The sequence below is a fragment of the Anolis sagrei genome, chromosome 7 (genome assembly GCF_037176765.1).
Source record: "Anolis sagrei isolate rAnoSag1 chromosome 7, rAnoSag1.mat, whole genome shotgun sequence".
In the NCBI taxonomy this organism is placed as follows: domain Eukaryota; kingdom Metazoa; phylum Chordata; class Lepidosauria; order Squamata; family Dactyloidae; genus Anolis; species Anolis sagrei.
Genome location: NC_090027.1, coordinates 4885734 through 4911242, shown reverse-complemented (window position 1 = coordinate 4911242; position 25509 = coordinate 4885734). Strand labels below are relative to the sequence as shown.

General features: G+C 44.6%; 1 protein-coding gene across 1 annotated transcript in view; it reads left to right on the top strand.

The window, feature by feature from the left end:
• LOXL2 (lysyl oxidase like 2) overlaps nucleotides 1-25509 on the top strand; it is a 104636-nt gene that overhangs the window by 38456 nt on the left and 40671 nt on the right. The window contains exons 4-6 of the mRNA XM_060787451.2: nucleotides 7768-7979; nucleotides 14627-14846; nucleotides 18495-18678. Coding sequence (XP_060643434.2) covers nucleotides 7768-7979; nucleotides 14627-14846; nucleotides 18495-18678 — 616 coding nt within the window. The remainder of the gene's footprint in view (nucleotides 1-7767; nucleotides 7980-14626; nucleotides 14847-18494; nucleotides 18679-25509) is intronic.

Sequence of the window (25509 nt, the reverse complement as noted above, 5' to 3'; positions counted from 1 at the left end):
CAACAACATCAATCCACAACAGTTAACAATCAACAAGACAGATCAACAAAACAGACATAACATAGCGCTTCAGTTGAAATCAGATCCGTTCTCATAATCCTTGTGCCATTCCTATGTTCCATTTACCGTCTTCCTATGATTGGTTGCACTGCTTAACCAAACGCTTGTTCATAAAGCCAGGTCTTAACCATTCTCCGAAACGTCAGCAGCGAAGGTGCCTGTCTGATGTCTGCCGGTAGGGCATTCCATAGCCGAGGGGCCACCACTGAGAAGGCCCTGGCTCTCGTCCCCGCCAACCGCGCCTGTGACGCAGACGGGATCGAGAGCAGGGCCTCCCCAGACGATCTTAATGTTCTGGTCGGTTCATAGGTGGAGATGCGTTTGGAGAGGTAAGCAGGGCCAGAACTTCCTGACTGTGAGAGCCGTTCAGCAGTGGAACTCTCTGCCCCAGAGTGTGGTGGAGGCTCCTTCTTTGGAGGCTTTGAATCAGAGGCTGGATGGCCATCTGTCAGGGGTGATTTGAATGCAATATTCCTGCTTCTTGGCCGAATGGGGTTGGACTGGATGGCCCAGGAGGTCTCTTCCAACTTTTTGATTCTAGGATTCTACCTGTTCTTCAAGGGCTCTCTAGTTTGCTCTCTTCCAAATGGAAGGGAGCAGATTCATGCTTCTGGAGCTCCAAACCATCGTTTCCATTAGGGCTGGGCGGTTTCGTTTCGTTAATTCGTAATTCGTTAATAATTCGTTAATTTTTTTAATTACAAAACGATAACGAACCATTCTGGAGCAATTTTTTTAAAAAACGAATTTTTAAACACGTTTTGTAAATGCTTCGTATTTCGTTATTGTATTCGTTTCGTTATTGTTCTGAGGTCGTTTCGTTATTATTTCCGCATGTCTGGGGCAAGTTTTTTGTTTAATTAGTGAAAAAAAAATTATAATATCACACCAACAGTCAACAACAGAGGGAGAGGGAAGCTTCAGAAGTTTTTGGAGGTTTTTTAGCGTATTTCGCGGCCGTGTCCGCCATTAACGAATCGATTCGTTATTGTTTCGGAAATCGATTCGTTAATGTTTTGTAATTTTTTCACATTTACGAAACTTCGTAAATATCGAACTTTTTAAAAGGAAAATTTTGTAATTATTTTAAATAACGAAACGCAAAAAACCCCAAAAAACGAATCGATTTTAGAAACAAATTTTTCCGTTGTTACCCAGGCCTCCATTAATGTAGCAAAGTGGATTAGTGATTTGTCTTCCCCAGGGCACACCTTTTTTGTTCCCTATATTCCACCGAGCTTCATATTCCCATGGTTTCCAAATGGGAAAACAATATGGAAAAAACAAACAGTAAGAAGTTCAGTCTGGAAACAGTTGCAGCATTTTAATGCCCCTGTTTATTCCAGAATCCCTGGAAAGAAACATCTGAACTCCGTGGCCACAATGTTCGGCCGGGCTGATAGCTTGTTATTTATGTTTCTGCTTGTGGGAAAGCAAAGCAAAGGCTTTTATGGTAGAAGCATATGGTGCAAACATTTAGAGCGGCTCGCACATGACTCATTTACACTGCGATAAGCTTAGCAAAGGCAAAAAGATGTGGGTTATTTCCCCTCCCAATTTCCATGTGTCGTCTGCACATGCTGGGAAACCTATCATGGAACGTGCAACATAGACATAAACTCCAAAGAGCTCCGGTTACTGAACGAAAAGCAGAATGCAGCCCCATAGTTTCCATGTAATGAGGTCCTAAGAACAGGATTTTGGTCATTGCGTTGCCGAACTAGGTTTAAAAGCCTATTTTGATGATGATAATGATGATGATGATGATGATGATGATGATGATAATCTATATAAATAAAAATGTAATATTCGTTTGTGGGATTAACAGAACTCAAAAACCACTGGACGAATTGACACCAAATTTGGACACAAGACACCTAACAACCCAATGTATGTCCTTCATTGCTTTTGTCATTTGGGAGTTGTAGTTGCTGGGATTTATAGTTCATTTACAATCAAAGAGTATTCCGAACTCCACCAACGATGGAATTGAACCAAACTTGGCACACAGGAGTCCCATAACCAACAGAAAACACTATAAGGATTTGGTGGGCATGGACATTGAATTTAGAAGTTGTAGTTCACCTATGTCCAGAGATCACTGTGGAATCAAACATTGATGGATCTGGACCTAACTCTACACGGATACTCCATATGCCCCAATGTGAACATTGGTGGAGTTTGGGGAAAATAGAATCTTGACATTTGGGAGTTGTAGTTGCTGGGATTTATAGTTCACCTACAATCAAAGAGCATTCTGAACCCCACCAGTGATGGAATTGAACCAAACTTGGCACACAGTCCTCCCGTGACTAACAGAAAATACTGGAAGGATTTGGTGTGAAGTGCCCTTTGGTTTTGGAGTTGTAGTTCACCTATGTCCAGAGATCACTGTGGAATCAAACATTGATGGATCTGGACCTAACTCTACACGAATACTCCATATGCCCAAATGTGAACACTGGTGGAGTTTGGGAAAAATAGAATCTTGACATTTGGGAGTTGTAGTTGCTGGGATTTATAGTACACCTACAATCACAGAGCATTCTGAACCCCACCAATGACTGAACTGGCCCAAACCTCCCACGCAGAATCCCCACGTGGGCCACAGCAACGCGTGGCAGGGGACGGCTAGTAATAATAATAATTTAGCAGTTTTTAATGGTTTTACATAATTGTAATTATTTGTTTTCAACAATTATATATTTCATTCCATTTTAACGCTCATACATTGTAGGCTTTACATTGTGACCTGTATTGTTCTTAGTGTTGCGAGCAGCTTTGAGTCTTATTTAAGAGAGGGAAGTCAGATGAATAATAATAAGAAGAAGAAGAAGAAGAAGAAGAAGAAGAAGTATTACTGTGCAATGAAGCTGATGAAACCATGGATCATATCCTCAGCTGCTGCAAGAAAATCACACAGAGAGACTACAAACAGAGGCACAACTCTGTGACCCAAATGATTCATTGGAATGGTCTAGAGAGGCATTCTCTCCTGACGTTTCGCCTGCATCTATGGCAAGCATCCTCAGAGGTAGTGAGGTCTGTTGGAACTAGGAAAAAGAGTTTATATATCTGTGGAATGACCAGGTGAGACAAAGGACTCTTGTCTGCTGGAGCTAGGTGTGAATGTTTCAACTGACCACCTTGATTAGCATATAATGGCCTGACAGTGCCTGGAGCAAACTTTTGTTGAGAGGTGATTAGATGTCCTTGTTTGTTTCCTCTCTGTTGTTGTGCTGTTGTAATTTTAGAGTTTTTTTAATACTGGTAGCCAGATTTTGTTCATTTTCATGGTTTTAATAAACTCTAAAATTACAACAGCACAACAGCAGAGAGGAAACAAACAAGGACATCTAATCACCTCTCAACAAAAGATTGCTCCAGGCACTGCCAGGCAATCAAATGCTAATCAAGGTGGTCAGTTGAAACATTCACACCTAGCTCCAGCAGACAAGAATTCTTTGTCTCACCCTGATCATTCCACAGATATATAAACCCATTTTCCTAGTTCCAACAGACCTCACTACCTCTGAGGATGCTTTCCATAGATGCAGGTGAAACGTCAGGAGAGAATGCCTCTAGACCATGGCCATATAGTCCAAAAAAACCTACAACAACCCAGGAAAACCAATTGTCGTAAGCTACAAATTATGCTGATTTCTAACACAAGTTTCTAGCAAACTCTCTTTTCCACCTTCAGAAATATTACATTTATGAGTGGAAAGGGGGGAATTCCATGGCGGTGAGGTAATGATGAAAGAGCTATGTCATTTTTTTTATTTCATAAGAGGAAACAAGTTCTTTCGAAAATGTAATCTAAACCTCCGGTAGCTTATTTCTTTTCTCTCTCTTTCTCTCCGACCTCCCTAACTTTTAGCTGCCAAGAAGTTTTTAAAATTCCCATCTGTTGCAACACTTTTGGTCTGCAAAATGTGAAAGCCCCTTTGTATGACTCATATCCCACCTCTTCAGTTATAAGGGAAACACAGGCTCTTCCAATGCAGAAGGATGCATTCATTGAAATGAGTACGGAAGTCCCCAAAAGCCCATTTGTTCAGGCATGGAGGATGTAGGACTTCACGTCCATCTACACCAGTGTTTCTCAACCCTGGAGTCGGGACCCCTGTGGGGGGGGGGGGGTCGCAAGGGGGTGTCAGAGGGGTCACCAAAGACAATCAGAAAACACAATATTTTCTGTTGGTCATGGGGTTTCTGTGTGGGAAGTTCGGCTCAATTCTATCATTGGTGACGTTCAGGATGCTCTTTGAATGAAGATGAACTATAAATCCCAGCTACTACAACTCCCAAATGTCAAGGTCTGTTTTCCCCAAACTCCACCAGTGTTCACATTTGGACATATTGAGTATTTCTGCCAAGTTTGGTCCAGATCCATCATTGTTTGAATCCATAGTGCTGTCTGGACGTTGGTGAACTACAACTCCAAAACTCGAGGTCAATGCCCGCCAAACCCTTCTGGTATTTTCTGTTGGTCATGGGAGTTCTGTGTGGCAAGTTTGGTTCAATTCCATCACTGGTGGAGTTCAGAATGCTCTTTGATTGTAGGTGAACTATAAATCCCTGCAACTACAACTCCCGAATGTCAAGGTCTATTTTCCCAAAACTCCACCAGTGTCCACATATTTGGACATATTGAGGATTTGTGCCAAGTTTGGGTCCAGATCCATCATTGTTTGAGTCCATAGTGCTGTCTGGATGTAGGGACTACAACTCCCAAACTCAAGGCTAATGCCATCAATCCATTCCAGTACTTTCTGTTGCTCATGGGAGTTCTGTGTGCCAAGTTTGGTTCAATCACTGGTGGAGTTCAGAATGCTCTTTGATTGTAGGTGAACTATAAATCCCTCCAACTACAACTCCCGAATGTCAAGGTCTATTTTCCCAAAACTCCACCAGTGTCCACTTATTTGGACATATCGAGTATTTGTGCCAAATTTGGGTCCAGATCCATCATTGTTAGAGTCCACAGTGCTCTCTGGATGTAGGAACTACAACTCCAAAACACAAGGTCAATGCCTGCCAAACCCTTCTGGTATTTTCTGTTGGTCATGGGAGTTCTGTGTGCCAAGTTTGGTTCAATTCCATTATTGGTGGAGTTCAGAATGCTCTTTGATTGTAGGTGAACTATAAATCCCTGCAACTACAACTCCCAAATGTCAAGGTCTAATTCCCCCAAACTCCACCAGTGTCCACATTGAGGATTCATGCCAAGTTTGGTCCAGATCCATCACAGTTTGATGGTTCTCCCAAAATTACAAAATCAATCCCCCTAACCCCAACAATATTCAAATTTGGGCATATTGGGAATTTGTGCCAAATTTGGCCCAGTGTATGACAATACATCCTGCATATCAGATAGTTACATTACGATTCATAGCAGTAGCAAAATTTTGATTGTAGGTGTAATTTGATTGTAGGTGTAATTACAGTTATGAAGTAGCAACGAAAATAATGTTATGGTTGGGGGTCACTACAACATGAGGAAATGTATCAAGGGGTCGTGGTGTTAGGAAGGTTGAGAAACACTGATCTACACTGCAAAATTAATGCACTTTGACACCACTTGATTTTCCACGGCTCAGTGCTGTGGAATCTTGGAATTTGTAGTTTGGTGGGGATTCGGGGAACGTACACTCTTAGTCGGAAAAGTCAAAGGCCTTGTAAAACCTATGTCTCCCATGATTCCGTAGCATGGAACAATAGCAGTTGAAGTGGTGTCAAAGTGCTTTAGTCCTACAGTGTAGATTTACCATCCTGTTTCTGTTAGCTCTAGCAAGGAAAGCCCAATGCTGAGCATAATAAAACTTGTAGTTCAGCAAGAAATCGACAAATGTAGCCCAGGAATACTTCAGTTGGCAAACTCATGTCTACTCTGTTATGTCCCTTCTCAGGGGTGGCTCAACCCATTACGCAAAGTAAGCATTTGCGGTACAGTTGATTTTGCCCAGGGGCACTCTTGAGGAAGTCTGACTTGGCCATGGTAGTACACGCTTTGGTTACATCCCGTATAGCAGTGTTTCTCAACCTGGGGGTCGGGACCCCCATGGAGGTCGCGAGGGGGTGTCAGAGGGGTCACCAAAGACCATCAGAAAACATAGTATTTTCTGTTGGTCATGGGGGTTCTGTGTGGAAAGTTTGGTCCAATTCTATCGGTGGGGTTCAGAATGCTATTTCATTGTGGGTGAACTATAAATCCCAACAATTACAACTCCCAAATGACAAGGTCTATTTTCTCCAAACTCTACCAGTGTTCACATTTGGGCATATTGGGTATTTGTGCCAAGTTTGATCCAGATCCATCATTGCTTGAGTCCACAGTGTTCTCTGCAAGTAGGTGAACTACAACTCCAAAAAACTCAAGGTCAATGTCCACCAAATCTTCCCAGTATTTTCTCTTAGTCATGGGAATTCTGTGTGCCAAGTTTGATTTAATTCCACCATTGGTGGAGTTCAGAAGGCTCTTTGATTTTAGGTGAACTATAAATCCCAGCAACTCCAGCATTACCAAATGACAAAATCAATCACCCCCAACCTCACCAGTATTCAAATTTGGGCATATTGGGTATTTGTGCCAAATTTGTTCCAGTGACTGAAAATACATCCTGCATATCAGATATTTAGATTATGAATCATAACAGTAGCAAAATTACAGTTGTGAGGTAGCAACGAAAATAACATGATGGTTGGGGGTCACCACAACCTGAGGACCTGTACTAAGGGGTCGCGGCATTAGGAAGTTTGAGAACCACTGCCGTATAGACTACTGCAATGCGCTCTACGTGGGGTTGCCTTTGAAGACAGCCCGGAAGCTTCAACTAGTCCAACAAACGGCAGCCAGATTGCTAACAGGAGCGGCTCTCAGGGGGCATACAACCCCCCTGTTGCGTCAGCTCCACTGGTTGCCGGTTTGCTACCAGGCCCAATTCAAAGTGCTGGTCTTAGCCTATAAAGCCCTAAATGGTTCTAGCCCAACTTACCTGTCCGAATGTATCTCCCCTTATGAACCAGTGAGGACTTTCAGATCATCTGGGGAGGCCCTGCTTTCAGTCCCGCCTTTGTCACAAGCACGTTTGGTAGGGACGAGAGACAGGGCCTTCTCAGCGGTGGCCCCCCAGCTATGGAACGCCCTCCCTAGAGAGATTAGATCTGCTCCCTCCCTCCTCAAGTTTCAGAAGCAAGTCAAAACATGGCTGTTTGAGCAAGCGTTCTCAATCACAGAGTAACGGATATGGATAAATGATATAGGAAATGGACGATTGACGATGGAACTGGACAATGCTTGACAATAAGGAGATGCTAATGATGTTGTTTTTATTGCTGTTGTGGCTTATGTAATTGTAATGTTTTTAAATTGCTCTGTGATACTGTGTATACTGTTTTGTTGGAAACCGCCTTGAGTCACTGATAGGCTGAGAAAGGCAGTATACAAATACGGTAAATAAATAATAAATAAAATAATAATAAATAAATAGACCTTGACATATGCGAATTGTAGTTACTGGGATGTATAGTTCACCTACAATCAAAGAGCATTCTGAACTCCACCAATGATAGAATTGAACCAAATATGGCACACTGAACTCCCCCAACGAACAGAAAATATGTATCAGTGATTGGTTGTAGGGGAGGGGGTGGCAAAATACTGTTTGCTTACCGTTGAAAATTACCTCTGTCTCTTCTTTTCAGAATATGAACATCCGAGTGGAAGATGCTCGGCTGCGGCCCATCCTGCGTTACTTCGGCAAGCGCATGCCGGTCAGCGAGGGTCAAGTGGAAGTGAAAGTCGGAGGCGTCTGGAAGCAGATCTGTGATGCATTCTGGACCCAGAAGAATTCTCGCGTCATCTGCGGCATGTTTGGATTTCCCAGTGAGAAGAAGTTCAACGCCAAAGTTTACAAGTAAGAGAAAGTTTTGAACATAAGGAAAGAGGTCGAATCAAGCTCTTGATCCTCTGGTGTCCCACTTTTTCAGCTGCTTTTAAAGTGTCCTGGTTTTTCTGTCTTCCTCCTATTTTCTTCTTCAGCACCAGTTATGACAAATAATAATAATAATAATAATAATAATAATAATAATAATACACTTATTTATATTCTGCCCTTCTCCCCTACAGGACTCAGAGCAAATCACAGCATTTACATATATAGGCAAACATCCAGTGCTTTTACAATTATATATAATGAGACAGACAAACAAAAACAAAGGCAAAGGCTTCTCCTTTCATTTCCGGCTTCTGGAGGCGATGCTCATCTCTGGCTCTCGGGAGGTGTTGGATTACAGCATTTACATACATAGGCAAACATTCAGTGCCTTTACAATTATATACAATGAGACAGACAAACACAAACAAAGGCAGCGGCTTCTCCTTTCATTTCCGGCTTATGGAGGCGATGCTCATCTCTGGCTCTGGGGAAGTGCTTGGATTACAACATTTACATACACAGGCAAACATTCAATGTCTTTACAATTATATATAATGAGACAGACAAACACAAACAAAGGCAGAGGCTTCTCCTTTCATTTCCGGCTTCTGGAGGCGATGCTCATCTCTGGCTCTGGGGAGGTGCTTGGATTACAACATTTACATACACAGGCAAACATTCAATGTCTTTACAATTATATATAATGAGACAGACAAACACAAACAAAGGCAGAGGCTTCTGCTTTCATTTCCGGCTTCTGGAGGCGATGCTCATCTCTGGCTCTGGGGAAGTGCTTGGATTACAACATTTACATACATAGGCAAACATTCAATGTCTTTACAATTATATATAATGAGACAGACAAACACAAACAAAGGCAGAGGCTTCACTTTTCTGTCTTCCGAAGGCTGTGCTCATCTCTGGCTGTGGGGAGGTGCTTGGATTACAGCATTTACATACACAGGCAAACATTCAGTGCATTTACAATTATATACAATGAGACAGACATACACAAACAAAGGCAGAGGCTACTCCTTTCATTTCCGGCTTCTGGAGGCGATGCTCATCTCTGGCTCTGGGGAGGTGCTTGGATTGTAGTATTTACATACATAGGCAAACATTCAATGTCTTTACATTTATATACAATGAGACAGACAAATACAAACAAAGGCAGAGGCTTCTCCTTTCATTTCTGGCTTCTGGAGGCTGTGCTCATCTCTGGCTTTGGGGAGGTGCTTGGATTATAGCATTTACATATATAGGCAAACATCCAGTGCTTTTACAATTATATACAATGAGACAAACAAACACAAACAAAGGCAGAGGCTTCTCCTTTCATTTCCGGCTTCTGGAGGTGGAGCTCATCTCTGGCTCTGCGGAGGTGCTTAGATTACAGCGTTTATATACATAGGCAAACATTCAATGTCTTTACAATTATATACAATGAGACAGACAAACACAAACAAAGGCAGAGGCTTCTCCTTTCATTTCCGGCTTCCAGAGGTGGTGCTTATCTCTGGTTCTGGGGAGGTGCTTGGATTACAGCATTTACATACATAGGCAAACATTCAGTGCCTTTACAATTATATACAATGAGACAGACAAACACAAACAAAGGCAGAGGCTTCTCCTTTCATTTCCGGCTTCTGGAGGCGGTGTTCATCTCTGGCTCTGGGGAGGTACTTGGATTATAGCATTTACATATATAGGCAAACATCCAGTGCTTTTACAATTATATACAATGAGACAGACAAACATAAACAAAGGCAGAGGCTTCTCCTTTCATTTCCGGCTTCCAGAGGCGGTGCTCATCTCTGGCTCTGGGGAGGTACTTGAATTATAGCATTTACATACATAGGCAAACATCCAGTGCTTTTACAATTATATACAATGAGACAGACAAACACAAACAAAGGCAGAGGCTTCTCCTTTCATTTCCGGCTTCTGGAGGTGATGCTCATCTCTGGCTCTGGGGAGGTGCTTGAATTACAGCATTTACATACCTAGGCAAACATTCACTGCCTTTACAATTATATACAATGAGACAGACAAACACAAACAAAGGCAGCGGCTTCTCCTTTCATTTCCGGCTTCTGGAGGCGGTGTTCATCTCTGGCTCTGGGGAGGTGCTTGGATTACAGCATTTACATACCTAGGCAAACATTCAGTGTCTTTATAATTATATACAATGAGACAGACAAACACAAACAAAGGCAGAGGCCTCTCCTTTCATTTCCGGCTTCCAGAGGCGGTGCTCATCTCTGGCTGTGGGGAGGTGCTTGGATTACAGCATTTACATACCTAGGCAAACATTCAGTGTCTTTATAATTATATACAATGAGACAGACAAACACAAACAAAGGCAGAGGCTTCTCCTTTCATTTCCGGCTTCTGGAGGTGGAGCTCATCTCTGGCTCTGCGGAGGTGCTTAGATTACAGCGTTTATATACATAGGCAAACATTCAATGTCTTTACAATTATATACAATGAGACAGACAAACACAAACAAAGGCAGAGGCTTCTCCTTTCATTTCTGGCTTCTGGAGGCAGTGCTCATCTCTGGCTCTGGGGAAGTGCTTGGATTACAGCATTTACATACATAGGCAAACATTCAATGTCTTGACAATCATATACAATGAGACAGACAAACACAAACAAAGGCAGAGACTTCTCCTTTCATTTCCGGCTTCTGGAGGCAGTGCTCATCTCTGGCTCTGGGGAGGTGCTTGGATTACAGCATTTACATATATAGGCAAACATTCAGTGCTTTTACAATTATATATAATGAGACAGACAAACACAAACAAAGGCAGAGGCTTCTCCTTTCATTTCCGGCTTCTGGAGGCGGTGTTCATCTCTGGCTCTGGGGAGGTGCTTGGATTATAGCATTTACATATATAGGCAAACATCCAGTGCTTTTACAATTATATACAATGAGACAAACAAACACAAACAAAGGCAGAGGCTTCTCCTTTCATTTCCGGCTTCTGGAGGTGGAGCTCATCTCTGGCTCTGGGGAGGTGCTTAGATTACAGCATTTATATACATAGGCAAACATTCAATGTCTTTACAATTATATACAATGAGACAGACAAACACAAAGGCAGAGGCTTCTCCTTTCATTTCCGGCTTCTGGAGGTGATGCTCATCTCTGGCTCTGGGTAGGTGCTTGGATTATAGCATTTACATATATATAGGCAAACATCCAGTGCTTTTACAATTATATATAATGAGACAGACAAACACAAACAAAGGCAGAGGCTTCTCCTTTCATTTCCGGCTTCCGGAGGTGGAGCTCATCTCTGGCTCTGGGTAGGTGCTTGAATTATAGCATTTAAATATATATAGGCAAACATCCAGTGCTTTTACAATTATATACAATGAGACAAACAAACACAAACAAAGGCAGAGGCTTCTCCTTTCATTTCCAGCTTCTGGAGGCGGTTTTCATCTCTGGCTCTGGCGGGGTGCTTGGATTATAGCATTTACATACATAAGCAAACATTCAGTGCCTTTAAAATTATATACAGTGAGACAGACAGACACAAACAAACCATCTGCTTTAAGGCGAGAATATGCCGATGCCTCTTTAAATGGAAAGCAAAATTAAATCTCTGAATTGTATGTTTTTTGGGGCTATATGGCCATGTTCTAGCCCGAAAAAACCTACAACAACCCAGTGATTCCGGCCATGAAAGCCTTCGACAATACATTAAAATCTCTGACTTTCTCACTGGTCACTTGGATCTATTTCTCTTTACACGTGATTCCGAAACCACATTGGTGGACTTTTCATTTCTCTGGCTGCATTCCACATGATGCTTCCAAGAAGCAGGCTTTCCCCAAGCGTGCGACCTCTCATTTACACTGTGCTTCTCCAGCTGGGAAACCAGTTTCCAAACTAGGTTTCTGTTCCACTGACCTGACTCACTACTTTGGTAACCGGCGGATTATAAGGAACCCTCCTCGCCGGCCCAGAGAACCACATATTAAATTCCCAAAATGAGCCACAGCTTCTAGATGCTGAGGTCACCCCGATGAGGCTCTGACCCCCCAGGATAGCGGGAAGCAAAATGATTCACAGATGGCTCTTCAGCTTAAGAAAACAACTTAGTTCACCGCCCTCCTTGCTGCCAGACTTTCACCCTGGAATGCAATTTAGTTTCCCTGTGTTTGACAGTGCAGTGGGTGTTCAAGGAAATATAAACTTTCAAAACTCGGAGAGTTTCCTATCCTACTATGTTATCTGGGCTGAGCCCTTTGGAGCTCCATTTCTGAAGATAGAGCAGGAGGCAAGCCTGGGTCTTTAACTATGTTTTCCTGAAGATTTGCCTTTCAAACACACAGACATCAGGGGAACAAAGAAGATTCAGAGAGAAAGCAGAGCTAAAAGGGCTGCTCTCAGGTCAAGGTGTAAGGAGAGGAATCTTTCTTCTCACTTTGAGAAGGAACTTCTAGTCGATAGCCATCTAGCCCAAGTATGGGCTCTGTTCTCAGACACTCCTCTCTCACACCATCCTACAGCCTTCTTTCCTTCTCTCTTTCCTTCCTCCTTCCTTCCCCCCTTCCTCTTTCTCCCTCCCTCCTTCCTTCCCTTCCACTCTTTCATCCTTCCTTCTTTCCCTCTTTCCTCCCTCCTTCCTCTTTTCCTACCTTCCCTTTTGTCTTTCCTTCTTTCTCTCTTTCCTTTCTTCTTCACTCCCTTCTTTCCCTCTATTCTCTTCCATCCCTCCCTCCCTCCCTCCTTCCCTTCCTTCCTTCCTTCCTTCCTTCCTTCCTTCCTTCCTTCCTTCCTTCCTCTGTTCTCTCTTTCCTTCCTCCTTCCCTCCTTTCCTTCCTTCCCTCCCTCCCCCACTCTTCCTTCCACTCTTCCTTCCACCCTTCCTTCCTTCCTTCCTTCCTTCCTTCCTTCCTTCCTTCCTCTGTTCTCTCTTTCCTTCCTTCCTCCTTCCCTCCCTCTTTTTACTTCTTTCCTTCCCTTTTGTCTTTCCTTCCTTCTCTCTTTCCTTCCTCCCTCCCTCCCTATCTTCATTCCTTCCTTCTTTCCTTCCTCCTTCCTTCCTTCCTTCCTCCCTCCCTTCCCTCCTTTCCTTCCTTATCTCCCTCATTCTTTCTCCCTCCCCCCTCCCCCATCTTTCCCTTCCACTCTTTCTTCCTTCCTTCCCTCTTTCCTTCCACTTTTTTCTTTCCTTCCTTCCTTCCTTTCCTTTTGTCTTTCCTTCCTTCTCTCTTTCCCTCCTCCCTTACTCCCTTCCTTCCCTCTATTCTCTTCCACCCTTCCATCCTTCCCTCTCCCTCCCTCCCTCCCTCCCTTCCTTCCTTCCTTCCTTCCTTCCTTCCTTCCTTCCTCTGTTCTCTCTTTCCTTCCTCCTTCCTTCCCTCCCTCCCCATCCTTCCCTTCCACCCTTTCATCCTTCCTTCCTTCCCTCTTCCCTCCCTCCTTCCCTCCTTCTTTTTACTTCCTTTCTTCCCCTTTGTCTTTCTTTCCATCTCCCTTTCCTCCCTCCCTTCCCTCTATTCTCTTCCACCCTTCCATCCTTCTCTTCCTTCCTTCTCTCTTTCCTTCCTCCTTCCCTCCCTCCTTTCCTTCCTTACCTCCCCCTTTCTCCCTCCCTTCCCCATCTTTCCCTTCCACCCTTTCGTCCTTCCTTCACTCTTCCCTCCCTCCTTCCCTCCCTCTCTTTATCCTTCCTTCCTTCTTCCCTTTTGTCTTTCCTCCCTTCTCTTCCCTTTCCTCTTCTCTTCCCTTTCCTCCCTCCCTCCATTCCTTTCCATCTTTCTCTTCCTTCCTTCTCTTTTTCCTTCCTCCTTTCCTCTTGGGGGATGTTTATCTGGGAGAAGAGAAGGTCAAGAGGGAACACGAGAACCACATTTCAAGATTGGAAAGGGTGTCCCATTGAGGAGGAGGTTGGGGACTGACTTTCCGCTGCTCTAGAGACCAGGGCATAAGAAGGGAGCCATGGGTTCAAATGGCAGGGAAAGAGATTTTACTCAAAAAGATGAGGAAGAACTTCCTGGAGAGTGACCTAGGCTACCTCAGCGTATGGTGGAATCTCCTTCTCTGGAGGCTTTTCCACAGAGGCTGTCTATTGGGAATGCTTTGATTGTGCCTCCCTGCATGGCGGTGGGTTGGATTGGATGGCCCTTGGAGGTCTCTTCCAATTCTAGGATTCTATATCAGGAGTGGGCAATATGGGTTCGAATGGATACACTTTTTCTCTCCTGTCCACCATCTCATCCTGACCAAGGCCAACCCTTTTGGGGTCCAGACGTTTCCAATCTTTCCTTCACTTTCTGCCTCTGAAAGAGAAGAGGAAGGGGAGGAAAGGGCAGGGAGGGGGCTTGGGGAGAACCCCCTCCCTCCCAGCCCACCCACCCCACTCCAGCCTGCCGTGTGTCCCCCAAGTTAGAAAGTTATCCCATGCCTGATCTAGCCAAAAGGTAGAGGCCGAACAGAGTGGAGGGTGAGTCCTGGCACCGTAGCAAAGGAGGAAGCAAGCTAAGTAACTACATGAGATTCTCAGTTAACCAGAATTCAAGCAACCGGCAAATGAAATTAATCTGCAATGCAATCAAACTGTGTTACATTAAGTTCAGCTTGTCTTTATTCATTTCTGTTTTCCTAGGATAGCAGCATACAGAAGGAAACACAACTATTGGGCTTATTCCGTGGACTGCACAGGCAACGAATCCCATCTCTCCAGCTGCAAACTGGGCCGTCACCTCAACCCAGATCACGTGAATGCTACCTGTGATCATGGGATGCCGGTGGTGGTCAGTTGCCTCCCAGGACGTGCGTTTGCTCCCAGTGGTCACCCTGGTTTCCGCAAAGCTTACCGGCCAGAGGTAAGGAGGAGAACTCTTTTGCTGAAGGACCTCAACTTAGAAAAGTCACTTTGGGGATCATAACCTCCATGTTGCACTCCAGGGCAGGAAGCACCTCTGTACTTCACCACCACACTCCACTCCAAGTTAAATCAGAAAGCGGTTTATTGAAGACTAGCTGTTGCTGTGGCCAACCTTCCCTCCCTCTTTCTCTCCTTTTTCTTTTCTCTTCCTTTCTTCCCTCCCTCTTTCCTTCCTTTCCTCTTTTTCTTTCCCTTCTTCTTTCTTCCTTCTCTACCTGTTTCTTTTCTCGCTTCCTTTGCTGTTTGGTTCCATCCTTCCTTGTCTCTTTCCTTCCTTCCCTCCCTCTTTCTCCCTTTCGTTCCTTCTCTCCTCCTTCACTCTTTCACTTTTTTATTTCCTTCTCTCCTTCCTTCCTTCTCTACTTCTTTACCTCTTTCTCTCCTTCTCTTCTTCCTTCCTTCCTCCTTCGCTTCTTCCTTCCTTCCCCTGTTCTGTGTTCCATCCTTCCTTGTATCTTTCCTTCCTTCCCTCCCAATTTCTCCCTTTTGTTGCTTCTCCCCTTCCTCCCCTCTTTCACTTTTTTATTTCCTTCTCTCCTTCCTTCCTTCTCTACCTTCCTTCCTTCCTTCCTTCCTTTCTTCCTTCCTTCCTTCTCTACTTCTTTCCCTCTTTCTCTCCCTCCTTCGCTTCTTCCTTCCTTCCCCTGTTCTGTGTTCCATCCTTCCTTGTATCTTTCCTTCCTTCCCTCCCTCTTTCTTCCTTTCGTTCCTTCTCTCCTTCCTTCCCTCTTTCACTTTTTTATTTCCTTCTCTCCTTCCTTCCTTCTCTACCTACCTTCCTTCCTTCCTTCTCTACTTCTTTCCCTTTTTCTCTCCCTCCTTCTCTTCCTTCCTTCCTTCCTTCCTTCCCCTGTTCTGTGTTCCATCCTTCCTTGTCTCTTTCCTTCCTTCCCTCCCTCTTTCTCCCTTTCGTTCCTTCTCTCCTTCCTTCCCTCTTTCACTTTTTTATTTCCTTCTCTCCTTCCTTCCTTCTCTACCTTCCTTCCTTCCTTCTCTACTTCTTTCCCTCTTTCTCTTCCTCCTCCTTTCCTCCTTCCTTCCTTCCTCACTTCCTCCCTCCCTCCCTCCCTCCCTCCCTCCCTTCCTTCCCCTGTTCTGTGTTCCATCCTTCCTTGTCTCTTTCCTTCCTTCCCTCCCTCTTTCTCCCTTTCGTTCCTTCTCTCCTTCCTTCCCTTTTTCACTTTTTTATTTCCTTCTCTCCTTCCTTCCTTCTCTACTTCTTTCCCTCTTTCTCTCCCTCCTTCTCTTCCTTCCTTACTTCCTTCCTTCCTTCCTTCCCCTGTTCTGTGTTCCATCCTTCCTTGTCTCTTTCCTTCCTTCCCTCCCTCTTTCTCCCTTTCGTTCCTTCTCTCCTTCCTTCCCTCTTTCACTTTTTTATTTCCTTCTCTCCTTCCTTCCTTCTCTACTTCTTTCCCTCTTTCTCTTCCTCCTCCTTTCCTCCTTCCTTCCTTCCTTCCTTCCTCACTTCCTCCCTCCCTCCCTCCCTCCCTCCCTTCCTTCCCCTGTTCTGTGTTCCATCCTTCCTTGTCTCTTTCCTTCCTTCCCTCCCTCTTTCTCCCTTTCGTTCCTTCTTTCCTTCCTTCCCTTTTTCACTTTTTTATTTCCTTCTCTCCTTCCTTCCTTCTCTACTTCTTTCCCTCTTTCTCTCCCTCCTTCTCTTCCTTCCTTCCTTCCTTCCTTCCTTCCCCTGTTCTGTGTTCCATCCTTCCTTGTCTCTTTCCTTCCTTCCCTCCCTCTTTCTTCCTTTCGTTCCTTCTCTCCTTCCTTCCCTCTTTCACTTTTTTATTTCCTTCTCTCCTTCCTTCCTTCTCTACCCACCTACCTACCTATCTACCTACCTTCCTTCTCTACTTCTTTCCCCCTTTCTCTTCCTCCTCCTTTCCTCCTTCCTTCCTTCCTCCCTTCCTTCCCCTGTTCTGTGTTCCATCCTTCCTTGTCTCTTTCCTTCCTTCCCTCCCTCTTTCTTCCTTTCGTTCCTTCTCTCCTTCCTTCCCTCTTTCACTTTTTTATTTCCTTCTCTCCTTCCTTCCTTCTCTACCTTCCTTCCTTCCTTCCTTCCTTCCTTCTCTCCTTCTTTCCCTCTTTCTCTTCCTCGTCCTTTCCTCCTTCCTTCCTTCCTTCCTTATTTCCTTCCTCCTCTACTTCTTTCCCTCTTTCTCTTCCTCGTCCTTTCCTCCTTCCTTCCTTCCTTCCTTCCTTCCTTCCTTCCTTCCTTCCTTCCTTCCTTCCTTTCTTCCCCTGTTCTGTGTTCCATCCTTCCTTGTCTCTTTCCTTCCTTCCCTCCCTCTTTCTCCCTTTCATTCCTTCTCTCCTTCCTTCCCTCTTTTACTTTTTTATTTCCTTCTCTCCTTCCTTCCTTCTCTACCTTCCTTCTCTACTTCTTTCCCTCTTTCTCTCCCTCCTTCTCTTCTTCCTTCCTTCCTTCCTTCCTCCCCTCCTTCCTTCCCCTGTTCCGTGTATGAGTCTTGTGTATGCATATATGTGTATGCATATATGTGTGCTATTGTTATGAATTGTAATGTAAATATCTGATGCGTAGGATGCATTTTCATTCATTAGACCAAACTATGCACAAATACCTGATGCGCCCAAATTTGAATATTGGTGGGGTTGTGAGGGAGATTGATTTTTGTCATTTGGGAGTTGTAGTTGCTGGGATTTATAGTTCACCTACAATCAAAGAGCATTTTGAACTCCACCAATGATGGAATTGAACCAGACTTGGCACACAGAACTCCCATGACCAACAGAAAATACTTGAAAGGTGTGCTGGTCATTGACCATGAGTTTTGGAGTTGTAGTTCACCTACATCCAGAGAGCACTGTGGATTCTAACAATGATGGAGCTGGACCCAACTTGGCACGAATAGTCAGTATGCCCCAATGTGAACACTGGGGGAGTTTGGGGAATATAGATCTTGACATTTGGGAGTTGTAGTTGCTGGGATTTATTGTTCGCCTATAATCAAAGAGCATTCTGAACCCTGCCAATGATAGAACTGGGCCAAACTTCCCACACAGGACCCCTATGACCAAAAGAAAATACTGTGTTTTCTGATAGTCTTTGGCGACCCCTCTGACACCCCCTCACGACCCCCCAGGGGTCCAGACCCCCAGGTTGAGAAACACTGGACAAGAGGGAAGGGGCAGATCTAATCTCGCTCGGGAGAGAGTTCCATAGCCGAGGGGCCAACACAGAGAAGGCCCTGTCTCTTGTTCCCACCAAACGCTGGACAAGAGGGAGGGGGCAGATCTAATCTCGCTCTGGAGAGAGTTCCATAGCCGAGGGGCCAACACAGAGAAGGCCCTGTCTCTCGTTCCCACCAAACGCGCTTGTGAAGGTGGTGGGACCCAGAGCAGTGTTAGCGTATTTTACTTGTGGCCCAAGACAATACTTTGAGAAACCAAACGCTGGACATTCCAGTTTTATGACAATCGCCATCTCAAAGTAGGTTTTGGGAGGAGTGGGTTAGGAGGTGCTACTGAGTTTTGCATGCATAATGAAGTAAGTGATGAATAATATGCATAAAGACATGAAATATCCCTTAAAGAGTATGTTTTCTCTTGTGGAATTGTCTTTTTCCAGCACACAGTGGTGAGGCTAAAGGGTGGCGCCCTGCCTGGAGAAGGTCGCGTTGAAGTGATGATGAACGGGGAATGGGGAACTATCTGCGATAACAGCTGGGACCTTCGATCGGCCAACGTGATCTGCCGAGAGATTGGCTTCGGGACTGCCAAGGAGGCTGTTTTGGGGGCAAGAATGGGGAAAGGTAAGCCTGCTTAGCCGAGTTCATAGTTAGAATCATAGAAATCCTAAAGTTGGAAGAGACCTTGTGGACCATCCAGTCCAACCCCATTCTACCAAGAAGCAGGAATATTGCATTCAAAGCACCCCGACAGATGGCCATCCAGCCTCTGTTTAAAAGCTCCCAAAGAAGGAGCCTCCACCACACTCCGGGGCAGAGAGTTCCACTGCTGAACGGGTCTCACAGTCAGGAAGTTCTTCCTCATGTTCAGATGGAATCTCCTTTCTTGTAGTTTGAAGCCATTGTTCTGAGTCCTAGTCTCCAGGGAAGCAGAAAACAAGTTTGTTCCCTCCTCCCTATGACTTCCTCTCCTATTTATACAAGGCTATCATGTCTCCTCTGATCCTTCTCTTATTCAGGCTAAACATGCACAGCTCTTTAAGCCGCTCCTCATAGGGCTTGTTCTCCGGACCCTTGATCATTTTAGTCGCCCTCCTCTGGACACATTCCAGCTTGCCAATATCTCTCTTGAATTGTGGTGCCCAGAATTGGACACAATATTCCAGGTGTGGTCTAACCAAAGCAGAATAGAGCATGGGGAGCAGGACTTCCCTAGATCTAGACACTAGGCTCCTATTGATGCAGGCCAAAATCCCATTGGCTTTTTATGCTGCCACATCACATTCTTGGGTCATGTTTAACTTAGAATCAGAGAATCATAGAATCAGAGTTGGAAGAGACCTCATGGGCCATCCAGTCCAACCCCTTTCTGCCAAGAACCAGGAATATTGCATTCAAATCACCCCTGGCAGATGGCCATCCAGCCTCTGTTTAAAAGCTTCCAAAGAAGGAGCCTCCACCACACTCCGGGGCAGGGAGTTCCACTGCTGAACGGCTCTCACAGTCAAGAAGTTCTTCCTCGTGTTCAGATGGAATCTCCTCTCTTGTAGTTTGAAGCCACTGTCCCATTGCGTCCTAGTCTCCAAGGAAGCAGAAAGGAAGCTTGCTCCCTCCTCCTCTCTGTGGCTTCCTCTCACATATTTATACATGGCTATCATGTCTCCTCTCAGCCTTCTCTTCTTCAGGCTAAACGTGCCCAGCTCCTTAAGCCGCTCCTCATAGGGCTTGTTCTCCAGACCCTTGATCATTTTAGTCGCCCTCCTCTGGACACATTCCAGCTTGTCAATATCTCTCTTGAATTGTGGTGCCCAGAATTGGACACAATATTCCAGATGTGGTCTAACCAAAGCAGAATAGAGGGGTAGCATTGCTTCCCTAGATCTAGACACTATGCTCCTATTGATGCAGGCCAAAATCCCATTGGCTTTTTTGCTGCCACATCACATTCCTGGCTCATGTTTAACTTGCTGTATTTATTTATTTATTTATTTATTTATTTATTTATTTATTTATTTCTCGTGTCAGGGCAACCAGTCAATTGTGTTACATTTCTAACAGAACAAAACAAACAAACAGACAAAATACAAAATTTGTGAGTTTGGTAGTTGATTAAATGTTTTTTGACCAGTATCTGGCCCCTTGGAGTGCCTCTGGTGTTGCCGCAAGAAGGTCCTCCATTGTGCACGTGGCAGGGCTCAGGTTGCATTGCAGCAGGTGGTCAGTGGTTTGCTCTTCTCCACTCTCGCATGTCATGGATTCCACTTTGTGGCCCCATTTCTTGAGGTTGGCTCTGCATCTCGTGGTGCCAGAGGGCAGTCTGTTCTGCGCCTTCTAAGTCGCCCAGTCTTCTGTGTGCCCAGGGGGGAGTCTCTCATCTGGTATCAGCCATTGGTTGAGGTTCTGGGTTTGAGCCTGCCACTTTTGGACTCTCACTTGCTGAGGTGTTCCAGCGAGTGTCTCTGTAGATCTTAGAAAACTATGTCTTGATTTAAGTCGTTGACGTGCTGGCTGATACCCAAACAGGGGATGAGCTGGAGATGTCTCTGCCTTGGTCCTTTCACTATTGGCTGCTACTTCCCGGTGGATGTCAGGTGGTGCAGTACTGGCTAAGCAGTGTAATTTCTCCAGTGGTATAGGGCGCAGATACCCTGTGACAATGCGGCACGTCTCATTAAGAGTCGATAGAATTGGACCAAACTTCCCACACAGAACCCCCATGATACTGTATTTTCTGATGGTCTTTGCCGACCCCTCTGACACCCCCTCGCGACCCCCACAGGGGTCCCGACCCCCAGGTTGAGAAACACTGGTATAGAGGATGATGAGCCATTTTTCAGTCAGTCTCAAAAAGGAAGTCAACGCAGAGGATGTACACAAATGTTCTCCTGTGCAAAGGCTTCGTCTCTTAAGACTTCCTGGAGGGGACAGTTTTAAGAGCCTCTACAAATTCCCAAAAGGTTCCAGGGAAACAGCTTTCAGCCCTGAGGACTTCTGGAGGGAATAACAGCTCTGCTCATCAAGCCAGCTAAGTGACTACAGGCCTGTTGGTACGTCTGCTAGGTTCTGAGACGCAGTTCAGCCAGTAGTGGACTCAAATCAGTCAGGTTTAGGTTCACAGCAGCCTGGGAGGAGCTAAAAAGGGGAATTTTCCTTTGAGCAAAGTTTTTGAAGATAGTGCCTGTTTCCTGTAAACAAGATTGCATAAGCTAATAGTCTGTTGAGAAAGCTTACAATTCCTGTTTGTTCATTAATAAAGAACTGTTATATTTAAGCTCAAGCCTCATAAAGACTGCTTAATAAGGGAGATTTTCCTAAAGGCTTCTTTTCGGCCCCCCTGGCTTCCCACTGGATGCAAGCCTAACATCCTCTCTTAAAAGCACCTCATTTCGGCTCCAGCGGCGACAGAACAGGCTGCTACCAATCCTTAAACATTCCCCAAGGGCAGCGGTGAGGCAAGGAAAACCCGCATCACCAAACGACATGAAAAAAGTGAAGAACCTCCAGACCTGTATGGTTTGGGGAAGCAAGTGGAAAAGGAATGACAAGTATGAGCCACACTGCAGCTCCCTGGAATCTGAAAAATGCAAGCTTGCCAGCCAAGCTACACACGGAATGCCCAGATATGTATTTAATTGGAGTTACGTCCGTGGAAGCGCCGGCATCGCATGAAAAAGTCTGACTGCAACGTGACGGGCTCGCCCGTGCCGCTTGCTGCCGCATCACCCAGCCAGGGCTTGGAAACTTGAAGCAGCTGCTTTAGCACTTTCCTTACCAAATATAAAAGAACATCAAGTAGAATGTCTCCATCTCAGGGCAAAGTGCCCACACTTGTATTTCTCCCAAGAGTTTAAAATATGGAGGGATTACAAGATGACCCCTCGGAGATGCTGTGCTTGCTTTGGAAAGAGGCATTAGTTTGGAAATGACAGTTGAAGTGCATAAAAGAGAGGTCGCTGCTTTAAACCAGAATCCCCTGTAACTACAAGGGTTGAATGAAAAGTAATGCCTCCACCTTCGTAAATCCTCAACAGATGGCAGTACTGGTATGCAGAAGGTACTGGCTTGTTCAGTAGACTCTCCTCTACAGTTCCGTTTTGGCAGGAAGCCTTAGCATTGAATGGCTGTGTTGCTAAAATGCGAAGTATGGAACCCTGTGCAGACGGTCAGTCAATGCGACTTAAGCAACGTGCAGTCATTGAATTCTTGACAGCAGAAGGTGCCCCCCCAAAGGAGATTCATCAGAGAATGCAAGCTGTTTATGGTGATTGTGTTGATGTGAGTGCTGTGTGTCATTGGGCGAGTAAGTTTAAACCCTTCTTCTGTCAAGAATTCAGTGACTGCTCGTTGCTTAATTTGCATTGACCGACCGTCTGTGCAGGGTTCCATACTTCTCACTTTAACAACACAACCGTTAAATGCTAAGGCTTTCCTCCAAAATGGAACTGTAGAGGAGAGTCTACTGAACAAGCCAGTACCTTCCGCATACCAGTACTGCCGTCTGTTGAGGAGTTACGAGGGTGGAGGCATTACTTTTCATTCAACCCTCATATGTTTGCTGCTGGAGAACTGTAGAGGAGAGTCTACTGAACAAGCCAGTACCTTCCGCATACCAGTACTGCCATCTGTTGAGGAGTTACGAGGATGGAGGCATAACTTTTCATTCAACCCTCGTATGTTGGGTTGGATTCTGAGAGATAGAGTACAAAAAGGGGATCTTTCCCATGTTTTTGATAGTATGATACTATGATTGCACCATTACAAAAAAAAAATCCTGGAATTTGTAGTTTGGTGTCAGACTTTGGGTACATATACACTGTAGAGTGAGTTCCGTTAAATCACTTTAACAGCTGTGGTTTGATGCTATGGGAGTTGTAGTGCCCTGTGTATTGTTATATTGCTTGTTATTGTGTCCTGGTGTATTGTTTTATTGCTTGTTCTTAAATATTGCTTTAACTGTTTTTAATTTGCTTTAGGTTGTGTATTGTTATGTTGTGTTTTGAGGCCTTGGCCTTTGTAAGCCGCATCGAATCCTTCGGGAGATGCTAGCGGGGTACAAATAAAGTTATGCATCAATAGGAGCATCGTGTCTAGATCTAGGGAAGTCATGCTCCCCATGCTCTATTCCGCTTTGGTTAGACCACTTTACCTGGAATATTGTGTCCCATTCTGGGCAACACAATTCAAAAGATATATTGACAAGCTGGAATGTGTCCAGAGGAGGGCGACTAAAATGATCAAGGGTCTGGAGAACAAGCCCTATGAGGAGCGGCTTAAGGAACTGGGCATGTTTAGCCTGAAGAAGAGAAGGCTGAGAGGAGATATAATAGCCATGTATAAATATGTGAGAGGAAGCCACAGGGAGGAGGAGGGAGCAAGCTTGTTTTCTGCTTCCATGGAGATTAGGATGCAAAGGATCAATGGCTTCAAACTCCAAGAGAGGAGATTCCATCTGAACATGAGGAAGAACTTCCTGATTGTGAGAGCTGTTCAGCAGTGGAACTCTCTGCCCCAGAGTGTGGTGGAGGCTCATTCTTTGGAAGCTTTTAAACAGAGGCTGGATGGCCATCTGTCAGGGGTGGTTTGAATGCAATATTCCTGCTTCTTGGCAGAACAGGGTTGGACTGGATGGCCCATGAGGTCCCTTCCAACTCTTTGATTCTATGATTCTACCGAGGAAAGAGCATTGGCTTTAATAAACCCACTTTTATAGAATGAGTGTTTTTGTAGATCCAAATAGGAGAAACACTTCATTCTGCCCTTAAAAAATACATCATTTTTAATGCTCCAAAATTACCCATAATCTTGTGAAATCCTGTTCTGTCTTGTGAAAGTCAAAACAATATCAGAATCCTCAGTTCACCCACCTGTCTTGGAGCGCTTTTGTTTTTTCCGTTCCTGAATATTGTCCTGGAAAAAATAATGTCTTCGTTCCTACCAAAATGTCACAGCTTGATCAACTGCAGATTTTCGCTGAGCAAAAACTGCCAAAAAAGTCAGTTTGCATATTGTTTTGTTTCAAGTTCTCTAGCTGAAGGTTGCAAATGAGAGAGGAATGGAAAACTAGCTGTTCTTTTTGGCATTTAAAAAATTATAAACAATTCCTCTCCTGGAAGTAATTTCTTAAGCTGTATTAAAAACAGTGGGTCGTTGTGAGTTTTCTGGGCTGTATGGCCATGTTCCGGAAGCATTCTCTCCTGACGTTTCGCCTGCATCTATGGCAGGCATCCTCAGAAGTTGTGAGGTCTGCTGGAAGCTAGGCAAGTGGGGTTTATATATCTAACTAGCCGTCCCCTGCCACGTGTTGCTGTGGCCTACATGGGAGTTCTGTGTGGGAGGTTTGGCCCAATTCTATCATTGGTGGGGTTCAGAATGCTCTGTGATTGTAGGTGAACTATACATCCCAGCAACGACAACTCCCAAATGTCAAGATTCTATTTTCCCCAAACTCCACCAGTGTCCACATTTGGGCATATTGAGTATTTGTGTAGAGCTTGGTCCAGATCCATCACTGTTTGAGTCCACAGTGATCTTTGGATGTAAGTGAACTACAACTCCAAAACCAAAGGACACTGCCCACTAAACCCTTCCAGTATTTTATGTTGGTCATAGGAGTTCTGTGTGAGAAGTTTGGCCCAATTCTATCGTTGGTGGGGTTCAGAATGATCTGGTGAACTATAAACTATAGGTGAACTATAAATCCCAGCAACTACAACTCCCAAATGTCAAGATTCTATTTTCCCCAAACTCCACCAGTGTCCACATTTGGGCATATTGAGTATTTGTGTAGAGTTTGGTCCAGATCCATCACTGTTTGAGTCCACAGTAAACTTTGGATGTAAGTGAACTACAACTCCAAAACCAAAGGACACTGCCCACCAAACCCTTCCAGTATTTTATGTTGGTCATGGAAGTTCTGTGTGGGAAGTTTGGCCCAATTCTATCCTTGGTGGGGTTCAGAATGCTCTTTGATTGTAGGTGAACTATAAATCCCAGCAACTACAACTCCCAAATGTCAAGATTCTATTTTTCCCAAACTCCATCAGTGTTCACATTTGGGCACATTGAGTATTCTTGTAGAGTTTGGTCACAGTGCTCCCTGGAGGTTGGTGAACTATAACTCCCAAACTCAAGGTCAATACCCACCAAACCGTTCCAGTATTTTCTATAGGTCATGTGTGCCAAGGTTGGTTTAATTCCATCGTTGATGGAGTTCAGAATGCTCTTTGATTGTAGGTGAACTATAAATCACAGAAACTACAACTCTCAAGTGACAAAATCAATCCCCTAACCCCACATATCGGGTATTTGTACCCAATTTGGTCTAGTTAATGAAAATACACTCTGCATGTCGGATATTTCCATTACGATTCATAACAGTAGCAAAATTACAATTATGAAGTAGAAATGAAAATAATGTTATGGTTGTGGGTCACCACAACATGAGGAACTGGATTA